The 16,299-nt window shown below is 35.0% G+C and overlaps 4 protein-coding genes across 4 annotated transcripts; 1 reads left to right on the plus strand and 3 right to left on the minus strand.

The window, feature by feature from the left end:
• Positions 1–1,798: 1,798 nt before the first annotated feature.
• Positions 1,799–2,884, plus strand: RO3G_11340 (uncharacterized protein; the record flags this gene model as incomplete). The annotated part of the gene is made up of 2 exons (XM_067665924.1): positions 1,799–1,858; positions 1,922–2,884. The coding sequence occupies 2 exons, from the start codon at positions 1,799–1,801 to the stop codon at positions 2,882–2,884; spliced, it is 1,023 nt and encodes a 340-aa protein (XP_067522025.1).
• Positions 2,885–3,830: 946 nt separating this feature from the next.
• Positions 3,831–6,461, minus strand: RO3G_11341 (uncharacterized protein; the record flags this gene model as incomplete). Its single annotated transcript, XM_067665925.1, has 3 exons — positions 3,831–5,248; positions 5,420–6,283; positions 6,401–6,461. The coding sequence occupies 3 exons, from the start codon at positions 6,459–6,461 to the stop codon at positions 3,831–3,833; spliced, it is 2,343 nt and encodes a 780-aa protein (XP_067522026.1).
• A 529-nt stretch (positions 6,462–6,990) lies between these two features.
• On the minus strand, positions 6,991–8,643 carry RO3G_11342 (26S protease regulatory subunit 7; the record flags this gene model as incomplete). Its single annotated transcript, XM_067665926.1, has 7 exons — positions 6,991–7,008; positions 7,071–7,932; positions 7,988–8,222; positions 8,281–8,362; positions 8,417–8,454; positions 8,518–8,562; positions 8,616–8,643. 7 exons carry the CDS (start codon positions 8,641–8,643, stop codon positions 6,991–6,993), a joined length of 1,308 nt encoding a protein of 435 aa, XP_067522027.1.
• Positions 8,644–9,881: 1,238 nt separating this feature from the next.
• On the minus strand, positions 9,882–11,163 carry RO3G_11343 (uncharacterized protein; the record flags this gene model as incomplete). The annotated part of the gene is made up of 3 exons (XM_067665927.1): positions 9,882–10,156; positions 10,284–10,335; positions 10,390–11,163. 3 exons carry the CDS (start codon positions 11,161–11,163, stop codon positions 9,882–9,884), a joined length of 1,101 nt encoding a protein of 366 aa, XP_067522028.1.
• Between the last annotated feature and the right edge of the window lie 5,136 nt (positions 11,164–16,299).

The following is a 16,299-nucleotide window of genomic DNA, read 5'->3' on the forward strand; positions in this document are numbered from 1 at the left end:
AAAGCTAAGTTGAAACAAGCCCCTTTATTATTTATCTATTACTGTAGCTTTTCCCAATGTTCTCTATAAAGAGGTGGTCGAATATACACTGAAAGTGCCACGTCCATATTTACCAGATTCCCCTTTTTTTTTTCAATTTAAAATTGCACTAATATTCGAACGTTCAGCTGTATTCTGATTGAAATTTTCTCTAAAGGTTCCCCAGTAGGTGGCGCAAACTTTTAACAGCCACAAAGCCAGCAAAGCCCTGAAGCACATTTAAAGTAGGTGTCGTACTCATGTGAAATGAATAGCTGTTTGAATTTATATTTTCATGTTATAAAATATGAATGTGCAATTATCAACTGTGCCTCTTACGCTACATAGATTAACCGTTGGTAGAACAGGAGAGAAAGTACTGTAAGAGAATAGTGATCAAAAGAAGAATAAAGGTCTTAAACCAGGTAATCGAAACCATAGATTCCACCTTCAAAACAATATGCACATTAGGATTAGCCATTTATCTGGTTGTAGCATGTCGTGAATAATGTTCTATTTGCTAGTACTCTTAATATTATAGACCGACTCTACCTATATTCGTTCATGAGCGAGATTCAAAAGAATAAAATGAAAATAAAGTAAAATTGTGTTATATTAACAGGCTGTTTAAAACAGTGAAAGCAGAGCGATAGTCAGCAAGCGTTTACTCAACTGCGAGTAATATAAAAAAAAGACGAGTTCTTGATAGCGACCTAACGGATATCGTTCATTTTGTTTAATGAATGAACAAGACAAGAAATGATAGAAATAAACAATAAAAGTAAAATTAAAAGTAGAAAGCCTTATATGTAGATAGACCATACAAGAGGAAACAATTTTTATGATTATTATTTCGACATAATGGTTTTAATTCAAACATACAAAGAAACACATCGTTATGTCAGGAGTTGAGTTACTCAAAAGAGAAAAAAAAAGACGTTAATGCTGTATTTGATATTATAAAGTTATTATCTTTACAACAAACAGAATTAGAAGACACCTCAGGGATACACATAAGGATTACGCCAATCATGTGCCATTTATTTCACTGAATCCTTCTTAAAAGTTCAGAAGGACTTTTCGAAAGTGAGAGAAGAGTATGGTATATTGCTCACCACTTAGTACTGAAGATGTAGTGAAGAATAAAGCCACAGATTTATAGCCAAGCTTTATAAAGCTTTTTTCGCTTTTGGAAAAGAAAAAGGAAATGAAAAATTTAGTCACACAGCATATAGATATAATCTGTCCTCAACGCACCTTTCGAAAAAGCATTTACCAAGAGTGAGGTCTTCATTATAGTAACTTTATTTGAACTTCCGATGACTATGTCATCAGCTTAGTAGTGACTTCAGCTTGGGCATCTTAGTTCTGAGACTGCCAATAAGGATTTTGAATACCTAATGATTTAAAATATAAGTTCTGGAGGTGAAGCTATTATAGAGTGACAGCCCTTTTTCCTTTCACATTTTGTAATAAAGTATCAATACATCATAGGCTATCATTAAGGGTGCATCTATGCCATCTACATCAACTATCTATGCTTTTGTCTGATTTTTAAAGAATGTACGTGTATAACACATTTTCATTGGCCGATCAAAAGTTTTTTTTTTTCTCTCTCTTTAAAGACGCGGCGGGTATCCAAGGCAGCACTTTTTTTTTTCCTTTCTTATATTTGTATATAAAATATTAATTCTTTTAGACGATGAAGGCAAAACTTGTCATCTCAGAACCGTCAGAAGTAGTAGATCCTCTTGTAACAGAACTTGCAGCCTGTATTCAAATGAGTAAAAGGGTGCTCGTTGTTACGGGTGCTGGTATTTCGTGCAGTAGTGGCATACCTGTAAGTGCAAAAGAGCTAAATAAAAAATTTTATGGACTTAAACTCAACCATTACCTTGTTTAGGATTTTCGTTCTTCTGACGGTTTATACAACCTTGTAAAGCAAAAGCATCCCAATATCGTCTTAAAAGGAAAGGATTTATTCGATGCAACCCTCTTCAAGGACAAAAAGCAGACCCAGTGTTTCTATACATTTATGGCCGAACTGAAATCAGTAATTGATTCAGCCATGCCAACGCCTACACATTCTTTTATTCATAATTTGCAAGAATCCGGTCAATTGATGCGATGTTATACACAAAATATAGATTGTTTAGAAGATTCTTTGAAACTCTCCGTCGTAAGATTACACGGATCAATGGATAAAGTGAAATGCACTCTTTGTCCTGCCTCTTATGATTTTACAGTAGACTATGAAGATCAGTTCAGAAAAGGTGATCCACCCGTCTGCCCACAATGTGAAAGAAACGACAGTGAACGAGTCAAGTTGGGAAAACGACAACTCGCCTGTGGCACCTTGCGACCTAACATTGTACTCTATAATGAAGATCATCCAGAAAGCGAAGAAATTGGAAAACTTCAGACAGCCGATTTGAAAAAAAAACCGGATCTGATGATCGTCATGGGTACCTCGCTTAAAATACCCGCTTTGAAGAAATTCATTAAACAGGCCGCTCGCCTTATTCATACAAGCAAATCCGGAAAAGTTGTCTTTGTGAATCGTACAGCCCCAACCAAAGAATGGGATGCTGTGTTTGATTATGAAGTCTTGGGAGATACAGACGACTGGGTTACCATGACAGAAGAAAAACTTAAAGACACCATTGCAATCAAAGCAGCTAAAACACGTCTGAGGCGCGCCTTGTCGACTGTGAATACTGATGAACCATCAGCACCTCAAAAGAGCAAAAAGAAACCTGCAACAAAGAAAGAAAATGCAAAGCGACCTTCTTCTCAACTGACATTAACAGAAAGCTTTGTGAAGAGAAAGCGTCAAAATGCGAAATCTACTGCTAAAGTTGTATAAAGAAAATTTTAGGATTTCGTTCCGTTCCCTCTCTCTCACTCACTGTGTGTATTTTATTTTATTTTCTATATTATTTATTTATTTATTTTTCGGTTTGAAGCAAGGAGGAGAGAGACATCGCGTTTTTTCCTCCTATTTTTAATACAAGCCACATAATTGTTAAAGTGCAGTGAAATGGATCTAATTTGTAACAAAAGAAATTGATTTTTTAAATCAGGGTGAGAAGGGCAGATATTAGGGGGGAAAGATTTTTAGTCACGTGAAGTGTTTGGTTTTCTCTATAGTATTTATCACGTTATACTCTTATATGGATTGGGTGTACTGGTTTTTGTTTTAGGAAAAGGAAACATGGAACTCAGTCAAGAGAAAGGATGGCTTGTGTCGCGTCACATAAGCTCAAGGGAGAAGGATTGTGCGTTAAAAACAAAAAGGTTATATAACACGAAAAGCATACCTTTCTAACCCAACACAGGTTTTTCAAGCCACCGCGAAAGGAATTTTGCAACAATTTCTATATAGTTTTGACCCAATTACTCGCTCAGACAAACATGAATATAAAATCCCTGAATAAAATATTCGAAACAAGTCTTGTAGATTACATTATATCTTTCTATGATACACTGTAAAGTTTATTGAGGTTCAATTTCATTTATTTTAGTGAAAGCAATGTTTATAGTTGTAAATCAAGCATTGCTTTTTATTGTTTAATTGAGCCAATGGTATACGTTCCTTTTATCGGAGACTTAATTTTGACAATTACACACATTTACCACCGTGGAAAAGGTTATAGGCTTTCAGAGTCAAGGTATTTCTTTTTTGTTTCAAGATGATATCCATCGCAATTAATATTTTCAGTTTAACAATTAAAAAAGACTTAAATTAGTGGAGTAAAGAAAAAAGGTACGAATTGATAATTAATTACAAAGCTGAACTGCCTTTTTCATTTCTACAACATATACTTTTCTAGTATATGAGACAATGCATTTGTCCACCAGGTTTCCCTTTCAAAATTTGCTTCTGCCACAATCCATCGTGCTTGGTTGCTTTTATGTTCAATTGAATGTCTAAGTTGTCTTATGAACGTTTCACCCGAGAAATAATAGCCACCACTATTTGAGGAGACTGTCATGATCTGAAGCAAGCAAACCCAAGCTTCAATTACATATGGCTTTTCTTGAGTGATAATACATTCATGTCCAATAGTGACAAGTATGTCAATTAACATCTTCGTACATTGCGTGACAGACCATTCAGATTCATTGATACCAATAAGATGAAGTCTGCAAGTCCAATCCAAAATAAATAACATTATTTTCACAATCAAACGCCATGAATTCACTCTACTTGACATTAATTTCACAATATTGCATACATGATAAGCCATATCTCGAACCTCTTCTCCAAACAATTCAACCATGATTGCAGCATGCGCTGGGTCCTGCAACGGCAACCACTGGGTAAGATAAATGGACACAAATACACAAAATTTATCCAGGTCAGGAAATTCATCCAGTTCGATATCAAAATTGACATTATCCGCCATGCCCGTACTGATCTCAGTAATCTCTTTGCATGCGCAACCAAATAAACTTTGAATGAATTCCTTGCGGCTTGGCTCAATGTTTGTCCAAAATATCCGCCGGTGAAACACTTGAAAGTTTTCAAAGGATGCCTTTAGATGAACATAGGCTCTCTTTGAATTGGGCTTTACAGATAACAGGGGTTGTAGCAGACGATGATGGAGGTATACTGTATCTCTGAGCCGAATAGAGCAACGAAGATCAGGATCAAATACGCGCTGAATGTTTTCAATGATCTCTTCTAATGACTGGGTATATTTTGGGAGTGGCCTTAAACTTGCGGCATTCTTTGTAGATCTTAAATATTCAGCGATATTGCGGACCCATTCCACTGGTGGTTTTTGAACAGTAATGTGATCATCATTGTAAACCCGTTTAGAGGATATTCCAATGTCGTCCAAGGTTCTTTGGTAAAATCTGCGTGGATAGCCGGTAGTTTTCTGTTTGGGTTGATGATGAACATAGATATCATCCATTGTTCTTCTTGGTCGTCGTCTCTTCTTTTTTAAAGGCGCTCGTTGACTGGTATTAGCCTGGGTTGCTCTGTGAGATGATCTCTGCGTTGAGGTTCGGTGGGAATGATGAGGGATTCTGTTATCTTCAACCGCTTCAGTCGTATTTGTGAAATATCTATCAATTGTGCTTGGCCCTGTCAATTGGCCAACTCGTGATCTTTGCCGAAAGGTCTCCAAGTCAAAATGACGCCCATTGTTGTTTTCTGTTGGAATATCATCGTTATTTACATACTCGGATTGAGAACCAAGGAAGGCATCAAATGGCTGATCTAAACGCGATAGTCTATTCTCATCGTCTGTCTTTTTCCTTTTTGAGGTTATTGTCGTACGTTTTACGGATTTCGATGAATTACATCTCATCTCTTCCTCGTTTAATTCATCTCGATATACATTTAGGAAAGAGATTGGTAAAACACGTTTGAGTATTTTGTTGTTTTTACGTAGATCAGCCACTTTAAATCGACGTCTCTTTCTTGGTCGGTATTCAAAATCATCTTGTACAATAGGCACAATATCATCCTCATCATTTGTTATATTGCTTATGATACGTCTAGGATGTGTTTCAGGTTCAAAATTATCAGGAAAGTCGAAAATAGAATCGTGATCCTGTTGATCTTGTTCATCTTCTTCGTCAGAATCTATTTTTTGTCGTAACCGCCTACGACGAAGAAAGACAGGTTCGTCATCATCATCATCCTCCTCTTCCTCCGCTAACATGCTATTAAAACCTTCATCTGTGTTGTCCAGTTCAAAAACAGGAGAAATATTCCCTGCGTCATTTCGTTTGGATTTAGGTTTAGGAGCTTTTTCCAAAATATCCTCAAATGCATCAAGTCCGTCGTCTAAATCCATTGCATGACTTGAATCTTCAGTGTGTCTAGCGATAGTAGGATTAGGATCAAACGCAAAGATGTCAGAACTTCCTTTCTGGTAGGTTGCCCGAGATGGAGTGCTTTTGTTCTTTCTTCTTTTGCTGTAAGTAACAATTCCCTTGCTCTTCTTTTTCTCATGCATCGGGCTAGATGTTTCTCTTTGATTCATATGACTAGTGGATGATACGCTTTCAAGCTCATCCTCTATTACTACCTTTGGTCCTGAAATCTCTGCAAGGCTCCTTATCTCCCTCTCAGAACTCTCTAAGGCACTTTGAGTACACTGAAAGTCCAAGGATGCATCTTCTTCTACTTCTACCGCATCTGGCACAAATTCTGTATCAGACAAGTCCTGAACATTTTGAAGTTCAACGGAAGAAACTACCCTTCTGACCGAGGTCCCCTTGAGCATCGTCTTAAACTTGAGTTTCTCTATAGTAAATGGATGCAGCTGAATCTCTTTTCTTTTTCGCAAACTGATCTGAGGGCGGGCCTGGCTTTCTTGTTTCTTTTCTGCTTCATCGAGACTTATTTCAAGTGTCTGCATACTTTCCAAAAATGAGTGGGTATCATAAAGTTCTTGATCATCCTCTATCCCTTCATCAAGCATATTCCCAGCCTTGGTAGGCTGTCCTGTTTGAGATGACTTTGGATCTTCCTTCGTTGTTTCTACATGTACTGTGCTTTCTTGCTGTTCTTCATTAGGTCTGTTTGATTCTGATGCGCCTTGCTCTAAAAGGATAGGTGTTTGCTTTGCTTCTAATGAACTGCTAATAGAATCATCAAGATCAAATATTTTGAAAAAGTCTGTTTCGGTATCAAGATTTTCTTTTGTGAAATTTTAAATGAGTTTTTAAAACATTTCCTGGAAAATTGCATTTTACTTTTGTTTATTACCGAGAAGAGAATTATTTTCATTATCCTCATCGACTCTCAAAGAATCCTGAGGCTCCATGTTAACATTTACAACAAGCGACTAGAAAAACGCGTAGTGAATTTTCGGTCGCGATTCTTATTTTTTTCATCATGTTGTGTTTCAACTCCGCATTTTTTTTTGTATTCGTCTGAATTTGAGGTGTGAAGACTGTAATCAAGGAATGCTTTTAAGGCTTTTATTAAAAAAGAGAAATAACAAAAAACTAATTCCACATAAGATACTATCGAAATTAAAAAGAATAAGTTCTATGCTATAGAGAACAATCGTTGTTATTATTCTTACCTTAGGTGTACTTGAGAATTTCTGGTATCCTTTAATGACTTTGTTTACTGATTCCAAAAAGTCCTTTTCGGTAGCAACCTTTCTTCTCGCACGAATAGCAAACATACCAGCTTCTGTACAAACACTTCTTAATTCAGCACCAGTAGCATTGGGACATAATCTAGCAATCAATTCGTAACGAATATCTCTTTCTACACTCATACTCTTTGCATGAATCTTCAAAATGTGTGCACGACCTTCTAAATCAGGTAAACCGAATTCCACACGACGATCCAAACGACCAGGTCTTAACAGAGCAGGATCTAATGTGTCGGGTCTATTTGTAGCCATGAGGACTTTAATATTTCCTCTGGGATCAAAACCATCCAGTTGATTAATCAATTCCAACATTGTACGTTGAACTTCATTATCCCCTCCAGCACCATCATCAAATCTAGCACCACCAATAGCATCCACTTCATCAAAAAAGATAATACAGGCTTTCTTTGTCCTTGCCATCTCAAACAGTTCTCGAACCATACGTGCACCTTCACCGACATATTTTTGAACAAGCTCCGAACCAATGACACGAATAAAAGTAGCATCTGTTCGGTTGGCAACTGCACGAGCACAAAGAGTTTTACCTGTACCAGGAGGGCCGTAGAGCAAGACACCTTTGGGAGGGTCAATACCGAGGTTGACAAATCTTTCAGGTTGAAGAAGTGGTAGTTCAACTACTTCACGAAGACGTTCAATCTGCTCTTTACAACCACCCACATCGCTGTAAGTGACATCTGGTTTCTCTTCTACTTGCATCATTGTAACAGAAGGATCAATCTTGGGTGGTAAAGGAATTTGAATTTGATATTTTGTACGGTCAACACTAATATAAAAATGTAAGATACATCAAACGCCACCTTTTTAAAAGCACTTTTTACCCAACGCGCATTCCTTCTTCAATATCTGTTGGGGAGACATGTCGGACTAATTCCACAACAAACTTTGCAATTTGCTTTACGTTGATTACATATTTTGGATCCTCATTGTTTTCTCCCTGAATAATCTTTGTACATCGGGCTACCTGTAAAGGTTGTTCTTCTTGCATTCTTTGTTTATCAGCTGGAATGTCCCATAAATTAGGTGCAGCTAACCCTGTGTCAGATTCCTTAACACCTGTTTATTCACATTAGAACATGCTTATACAAATAAATTCCAAAATTTGCATACTCACCAATATGTTCATTCACACGCTTTTGAATATCTTTAAGATCTTGTTCTAAAGTTTTTAATTCCTTTGTGTAAGGTCCTTGACCCTATTCGTAATGAATTAGCTTTTTTTTTTCAATAACTGTTAATTGCTTATTTACATATGTTGTTAAAAGCTTAATATCTCCCTCATCCAAAGCTACATCAACAGTTTAATGAGTACCGAATTCAGCGTTAATTTTTTGTGATAGTAACACTTTACCAACTATCTTTTCTTTTTTTTCGTTATCTTCAATGTTTCCTTCATCTAAGCAACCAGATTAGATTTCGAATTTTGTTGTATCATGCTTAATTGCTTACATTTTTCCCAATCAGATTTTGGTGGCATATTGTATTTATATTAGATCGTTTTAAAGAGAGAAAAAAGAAAGAAAAAAAAGCAAGTGCTGTTCGCTTGTTAACTTACGTGTCCTGCTACTGCAGTTCAATCTCCGATACTTTGCGGTTTTTACGTCATCACTGCCACATAGAAGTTAAAGTGCACCAGTTGAAAAGGACCAATTTACTGGATCATATGAACCAAAACAAAAAGTGAATTCATTCAATTTCTTGAAACCAATTTTTGAGAAACTCAGATGTGTGTATTTTATTACTAAGTTTTTCAATTCAAATAGTCGTCTAATCTGGATATAGGAAGTTTGCAAAAGCCTGAAGACCTCTCCGAGCAATACTGTTGCATGCGTCACGCGTTTTCGAAATCAAATCTTGTAGCAGCTCTTCTTGCTTATTTTCGCAATAAACCAGAGCTGTTTAATAAAATTCAACTTAGGAGATCAGAAGATGTCTGTGGATACTGGGCTCTTTCTCAATGACAATGTTCTTACAGATAGGCGCATTATCCATTACAGCCTAACATCTGTTAAACTGTACTGTTATCCAAAGCATTCGTCGTATCATGTACAAAGTTAAACTACTGTCCTATCACTATACCACCTCTGTCTTGAACCCTAACATTAGCCTTACAGCCTCTTATGTCTATTTAATTGTTTGCAGAAGCAAAGAAACTAAGAGCAAAATCACAGCAATAGTTAAAATGAGAAAGCGTGTAAGGATCGTACACTTGCTTTGGATTATTTCTTGCTTTGCCTTTTTCATAACAATCAAAAGTTGAAAGAAAAATCCAACTCTTTTGTAAGAACAAGGAGTCATTGAGAATATAATCAAAAATAAAGAGATCTTCAGCTGCTTGAAAAAACTGCTTGATTTAAATGGCCCCATGGTGTTACGACAACTGCGCTTTTTAAAGTCATTCATTCTTTCAATAAAATCTGCATAATGGAGAATATACAATTTATTCGAAAACCTTTTTGGTATGATTTAGAGCACAATAATTTATGTAAATGTAATTAAATTATTTTCTAATAAACAATAATAATCGTATTCTCCCTTAAAGCTTAATAAGAAAGATAACACATGAACAAAGCTTGTCTCCTTTTTTTTTTGTTCAGCAAAAAAAAAAAAAAAAAAAAAAAAATAACAGCTGATGGATCAATTGTACATTTTTATTATTAACTTTCAAAGCAAGCTTGTCAGTTATATGTGTGTAATAAATAATAAACTAGGATATTAATAAGGTTTTTGTGCTGTGGATCTATGCCAATTTACATAAGATTTAGCCTGGTGCCATTCTTTCAAAATTTTGCTCATGCAAGCATCATATCGCTGCTTGTTTTTGTACCAAGGTTTTAAGGATTTCAATAGCTGCAAGTGCTGCATTGCGGCTGCTCTTGCATATTCTGAACAGATCACTTGTGATTTATTGTGAACTGATGATTTGCTGTAACCCCAGCCTAATGGAACAGATTGAAAATCACTCTGAATGCTTCGGAATCCTGCTGTAGCTAATAAAGAGGATAGTCTTCGTGAAATAAACGGATCATGTTGTAATGAGTAAAATACGTCGATCACTAGCAAAAAAAAAAAAAGTTCAGTGAGGCTGGATTTAAGGAGTAAATGATTTAATGTTACATTTGTCAATTAAAAACCCCTCTTCGATTGGGCTACTTTGTGTTTCGATATCCTGTATTCATTATGAAATCAGCAGTTATTTTTTAAAAGACAAGGTACTACTTACAGCTTCAACCAACTCGATCCAACCTCCAGGCTTAAGTATTCTAAAGTACTCCTGAATCAGAGGTTCCCAAGCATCGTCTTTCAATTCCCAGTTAGCATCCCTTTGAAAAATATAATCAACACTCGCATCTTCAAAAGGAAGACTCGCATCGTTTCTGTCCAAAGTCAAAAATCGACAGTTTTTAGGCTTGATATGTTGGGGATACAAGGCAGAATGATCGATACCAATGAAATGCATGTTTGGAAATTGAACAGCCATCTCCATTGTCCAAGTGCCTGAACCGCATCCCATATCTAGCACGGTCACTCGTTTGACTTTTTTTGTGTAGGAAAGAAGGGGAGCAGAAAAATCGCCATCAAAAGCTGTACGAAGAATATAGTGTTGTGATACCATGCGGTCAATTTCACTCTCATCCTTGGGTAGGATGCATGTCTCCTTGACGGTGGAAGATGAGGATCGACTCATGCTGATACCTGATTCTGACTTTGAACAGAAACCGAGGCTTCCTTCAGATCCCTTCCTTGTCTTTATCGTGTCGATAGTCTTTGTAGGGCTGAGTAAATGGTCAGAGATGGATTTTGTAGATGCTTTTTTGCTTAAATGTGGATCAAGCTTTAAATTGGCGGGCTGAAGTCCAAATAAGATTTGTTGAATATTATCCTTTTCTCCGTAAACCTTGATATCTTCTTTAGATATCAAAGGTCGTTTAATCAGGCTTGCAAAACGGTAGGTCATTGAAGGATCTTGCTCTTTATAAATGGATACACTAGGCATTGTTTTTTTTTATATTTTATTTATATGAAAAAAGAAGGGGTCTATTTATATTAAAATAAAGTATAAAAGAAGGGAGAAAGTATTGTTACATCGTCAAAAAACACATGGTGCACACAAGCTAACTACCTGAAAACAAAAGGATCAAAGTGAGGGTGTTTACAACCAAAAATGGTTATTTTCACATACAGGTTTTTGAAAATAAATAAATTTGCAAATCGAGATTTTTATTATTTTTCCTGTTTGCTCGCTGAGTTTTAATGACTCCGTATCTGTTCCAATCTTGTGTATATTGATTTCCAAGTCATTATTATTACTTGTAAATCCTGTGTGTGTCAAGCAAAGGATAGTAACTGGTATTTATTTCTATAAACATGTGAATTCTGACATAGCCAGCCCTAATCAATCTAATTATCCATCCAGACCATACTTTATAAGTGCTTTTTATTTACTCTGGTTATCAGTCTATTTTTTTTTTAAGAATTGCAATAAGCTGATAATAACAGTGGCATCATCGATAATATTCATGTTGACAGAATTAGAAATAATGATGCAAGTAATCTACTTGTTTCTGGTCTACCATATAGGGCTTTTACTATAGGCTGGAAGCATTTTATTTTTTCGTCATCATTAGTTGCTAGTGATAGAATTGAATTTTGAATGGTCATTGATACATCTACGTTCTGTAAATGAAACCGAATAGACAGGTCTTATTCAATTTGCATAAGACTTCATAAACGGTAAGAAAAGAGGACAATTAAGATGATGCACCAAGTAAATGCATATGTATATACGCTTTAAATGAATTTGGCTATAGCATAATTAATTTGTGAGATCTATGGACTATAAACTACAAAAAGCTGTCTTGGAAAAGAGGATGTTGCTTAGTATGCTTACACTACCTTTTGAAGCTATATAGTTCATGTTAAAATTTGCTTACCGTTGAATCTCTCATCCACAAAAGCTATTCTTGATATAAGACAGAAAAAAAAAGACATGAATTGAATAAGCGGTAATGGGTTTATTAGGTGCACTTGTCACAGAGGAAAAGTTTATTTAAAGTCCTGTAACAGTTTATGACATATAAAGGGCGTTTTTAAAAGAGGAAACACTATTGTAGCAAGACGTAATAGATTAAAGACCATATCAAAGTAGACATGATAAATAAAGAACAACTGCGAGAGATAGAAGAGCATCCAACCAAAAAGTAAATGTACAAAGAAAAATGTTATTAAAGTCTCTAGGACGCCTCAATCTCATATTGCTTCGCTTCCCCTGCTCAAGTTACGCGGCGAATTTGCCCACCTGGAATGGTACGGAATGTTATCCCATATAGCCTGTTTCGGGTCTAATGGGTCCACTAAGCCAAGAAGCAACAACTCGGTTAGCCTTAAGCTACAGCGTGAATGCTGCAAACTGTTTGCTATTTGAACTGTTTACCTACCCAATGCTTCAAGGTACCAGACTATCAGGCCAAGAGCTCTTGATGTAAAAAAAAAAAGGATATTTTAAGAGAAGAGGCAAGACAAACCATTTTTGCAGTACACATTTACAAGAGAGAGAGAGAGAGATAACAAGAACACACCGAAATATATAGTTTTTGTTTTGCAGCACCAATAGAGCAAGCAGATAAAGTACCAAAAAAGTTAGCGTCGTGAATCACAAAAGAGATCAAGAGAGACCATGAAAACAGTAGCAAAAATAAAGAGCTATCTGATATAAAGATGCTTTTACCATTGATTTGAAGAAAGTATTGCTAGTTAGCCATTCATTTTAGAGAAGAGAAGTAGCGAAGAAAAGAAAAGAAAAGAAAAGAAAAAAAAGAAAAAAAAAACTTGACAATAAAAAGCTGCTTTAAATACCTTTTTTGTTGTTACTCAATGAGTCCCCCATATTTTTTTCTTCCTCTTTGTTTACTCATTAACGATTCCAAGTCCCTCTGACCCATGAAAGAAATAGTCATTAAGGAAATGACGTCCCATCCTTTTATTTGCCCATCCCTTTCACATGAAGTTGTCATGATTTTAAACATCTACAGTCAACCAAGCAACCAGGCTGTATTCCTTGCTATTATCTCCTTTCGCAATTCAAAGCCATTTCTTATTTCGTATAAGAAGCTTTATGATTCTTTTGCGTCATTTACTTTTATAACAGATGGTAAAGGTAAAAGAGGGAGAGAGAGAGAGAAAAGAAAAATATAAAGGATCGACCTCTGTGTGTAACTTGCTACGTGAAAAAAAGAAAAGGTTATTTTTAGAGAAAATAAACAAAGCAATCGGTGAATATAGTCCTGAAGACTATTTGATTAGTATTGACAATCATTCTATCAGAATTGACGCTCTTGAGGTACATCAATAGGCTTTATATAAAAAAAAAGAGTAAACCTTGTATAGTTTATTGTTCAGCAAGCTTTACATAAAAATGGGATTTCTTGTATCACCCTCTTGAAGCTAAACGAAAAGGAAAAAGAAAAGGAAGCAAAAAAAGAAGCGAGTTTAACTCATGCATTATTAATGAATGATTCCAACAAGTACATTTCAAAAGAAAAAGAAAAAGAAAACAAGGTGGCCTTTACCCTTTTTGCTTATAGCTAACAACTCCTGTAATGATTCTATTGAAGAGTATGACATGATTTTAGAAGAATAAAATAAAGCCAGGCTATCTATAGGAAAGGACCCAGAGTTCTTTTGAAAGCATACAGCACAAAAAGATATACTGTTCAACATCCTAATGGACACTGATGGTGTCTGTCTCTACTCTCTACAGCTGCCTTATTGAATACTAGGTGAAGAGTCATCTTAACTCGTGCACTATATTGTCTTTTGAAATATTACGGATGGTTTGTAACCAAAAGTAGATGATCAAAAGGTAAGATGACTATTTACTCATTAACAATAAGCAAAATAAAAATAATAGAAAAGCTTACTGTCCAAGGTAACCAACAAGGCCAATAAATAATGTTTTTTACGAGCAAAGCAGTTTATTGAATGATTCTCATCTCGTTTTCGACTACTATTTTCCCAATCAACATCCAATAATATCCCACTGGGGATTTAGAGTGTACTCTTTATGGATCTTTATTAAAGAGAGAAAATGGATTGCTTTATTATTCTGGTAAGAAATATAGGCTTGTCTGGTTCTGAAAAGCAACTCATTTGCATCATGTACGCCACAACTTGGTAACCATCTTTTGAAAGTGGATGGCTGTCTCAGATTCATTATTAGTATACAGTCATTTGATCTTTCTCATATATAACATAAAGAAGTTCTTTTGTATGTTACTAAGCTATGCTTAGCAACCTTTGGTTTTGCTTACAGAGTCTATTTAGTATGAAGGGGTAAATGAATAAGAAGATGTGTCAAGAAAAAAAAAGGGATATCCAGATTACATAAAGTCATACTTCTCATAGGAATAAAAGAGACCCAAAAAAGATTGATAACTCTCTCTTTCTCTTTCTCTTTCTCTTTCTCTCTTTGTTAAGAAAGATCCATGCTACTTTTTGTCAGGTAATTGCTCTTCCTATTTGACTTTTTTTTTCATTCATGACAATCAAAAAAGGGTTGCTTTCCTTTATATTTTATATCCTAAATATGTCGCTTCTTTTTTTAGAGCTCTCATTTTTTTTTCCCTACCTGCAGAGGAAAGCCTACAATTTGATACGATCATCATAGAAATATATGCTTTTATACTGTTAGCTACTAAAGTTATTGAAGCTTGACTATGATGAGTTTTGCTTCTCCCTATCCTCTTTGATGTGCATCTTTCTTTTTCACTTTTTCTTTGCTTTTCTTTGTTTTCCTTTGCTTTCCTTTGCTTTCCTTTGCTTTCCTTTGTTTTCCTTTGTTTTCCTTTTTTGGAGTTTTTGATTTTTTTTGTAAATGAATGATAAAGATGAAACAGATATCATTCATCTTTGTAGTAACATCAGTAACCTATCCAAAAGCTCTTTATACAGTAATTAGGTACATGAGCTGTGATTTAAGCCATAACCAACCGATGTCAAAGAGTACGATGGCAATAAGGTCTTCTTCTTTTTTTTTTTTTTTTTTTTTTTTTTTTTTTTTTTTTTTTTTTTTTTTTGGCTTTGATGACCCAGTTATTTAATACATAGTTCATCATAGATGACTAGCAATGTTGATATCCACCCTCTTTGTTTATACAAATATGGATATAACATTACGAATGGATGTATACTATTATCTGCTTATTCTTATATTAAATAACATTATCCCCATTCTGATCAATGGGATATGCTATCTATTTTGTACTAAGCATGTATCATCCACAGTCAAAGTATGATTATTGATGTGAATCGATCAATTAGTGACCTTTGTTTCCATTAAAGTTGGCTGTTGTACTTATTTGGGAGATCTGTTATGTTTTTATAAACCCATGAAAAAAAAAAAAAAAAAAAAAAAAAAAGGACAATTGTAACTTGGCTCATAATAAACTAGTCAATGTCCATCTAGACAAAGATAGCCTTCTCATCGACATACATTATCGTCATCCACATTGAGGAAAGTAATCATATTTCATTGTTCCTTGTTCTTTTTTTTCCTTTCCTTTTCTTTCCTTTTCTTTCTTTTCATTTTGTTTCTTATAAATGTGTTATCGTAAGAATAAAAAAGACTATAAAATTCAACGAGACTGAAAAAAGTTATATCTTTATTTAATATTATACTGTCTGGTATTTATACTATTTTCATGGAGGTTTAATTAAATCCTTTTCAGATACTTTAATTAATTATAACTGTAGATCTAGTGTCAATAAGTTTTAATGTGAAGATCTGTTCCTGGTTATGCAAGTGGACTGTTTTATAATTATTTCTTCAGTAGATCTGATCTTTCATTTATGTTGCATTGCATCAGGAGTTATATTAAAAGCTTGCATTGAGTTAAAGGAGTGGAATTAGTTATGACCGAATAATAGAGAAAAGACTGTAATAAATCTTTGTAAAGCATTCATTACTCTGATTTCTTATAAATTGAATATGAATCATGTTTAAAGTATGTTGGGATACGACAATAAACATGATCAGACTTATCAGTGCAAAGGTAATGTACACCCGTAAGCTTCTATAAGATGGATTCTTCTTCCTTCTTCTTTTTCCTTCTTTTTTTTTGACTAATCATCATGT

Source organism: Rhizopus delemar, genomic scaffold (genome assembly GCF_000149305.1).
Source record: "Rhizopus delemar RA 99-880 supercont3.9 genomic scaffold, whole genome shotgun sequence".
NCBI lineage: Eukaryota > Fungi > Mucoromycota > Mucoromycetes > Mucorales > Rhizopodaceae > Rhizopus > Rhizopus delemar.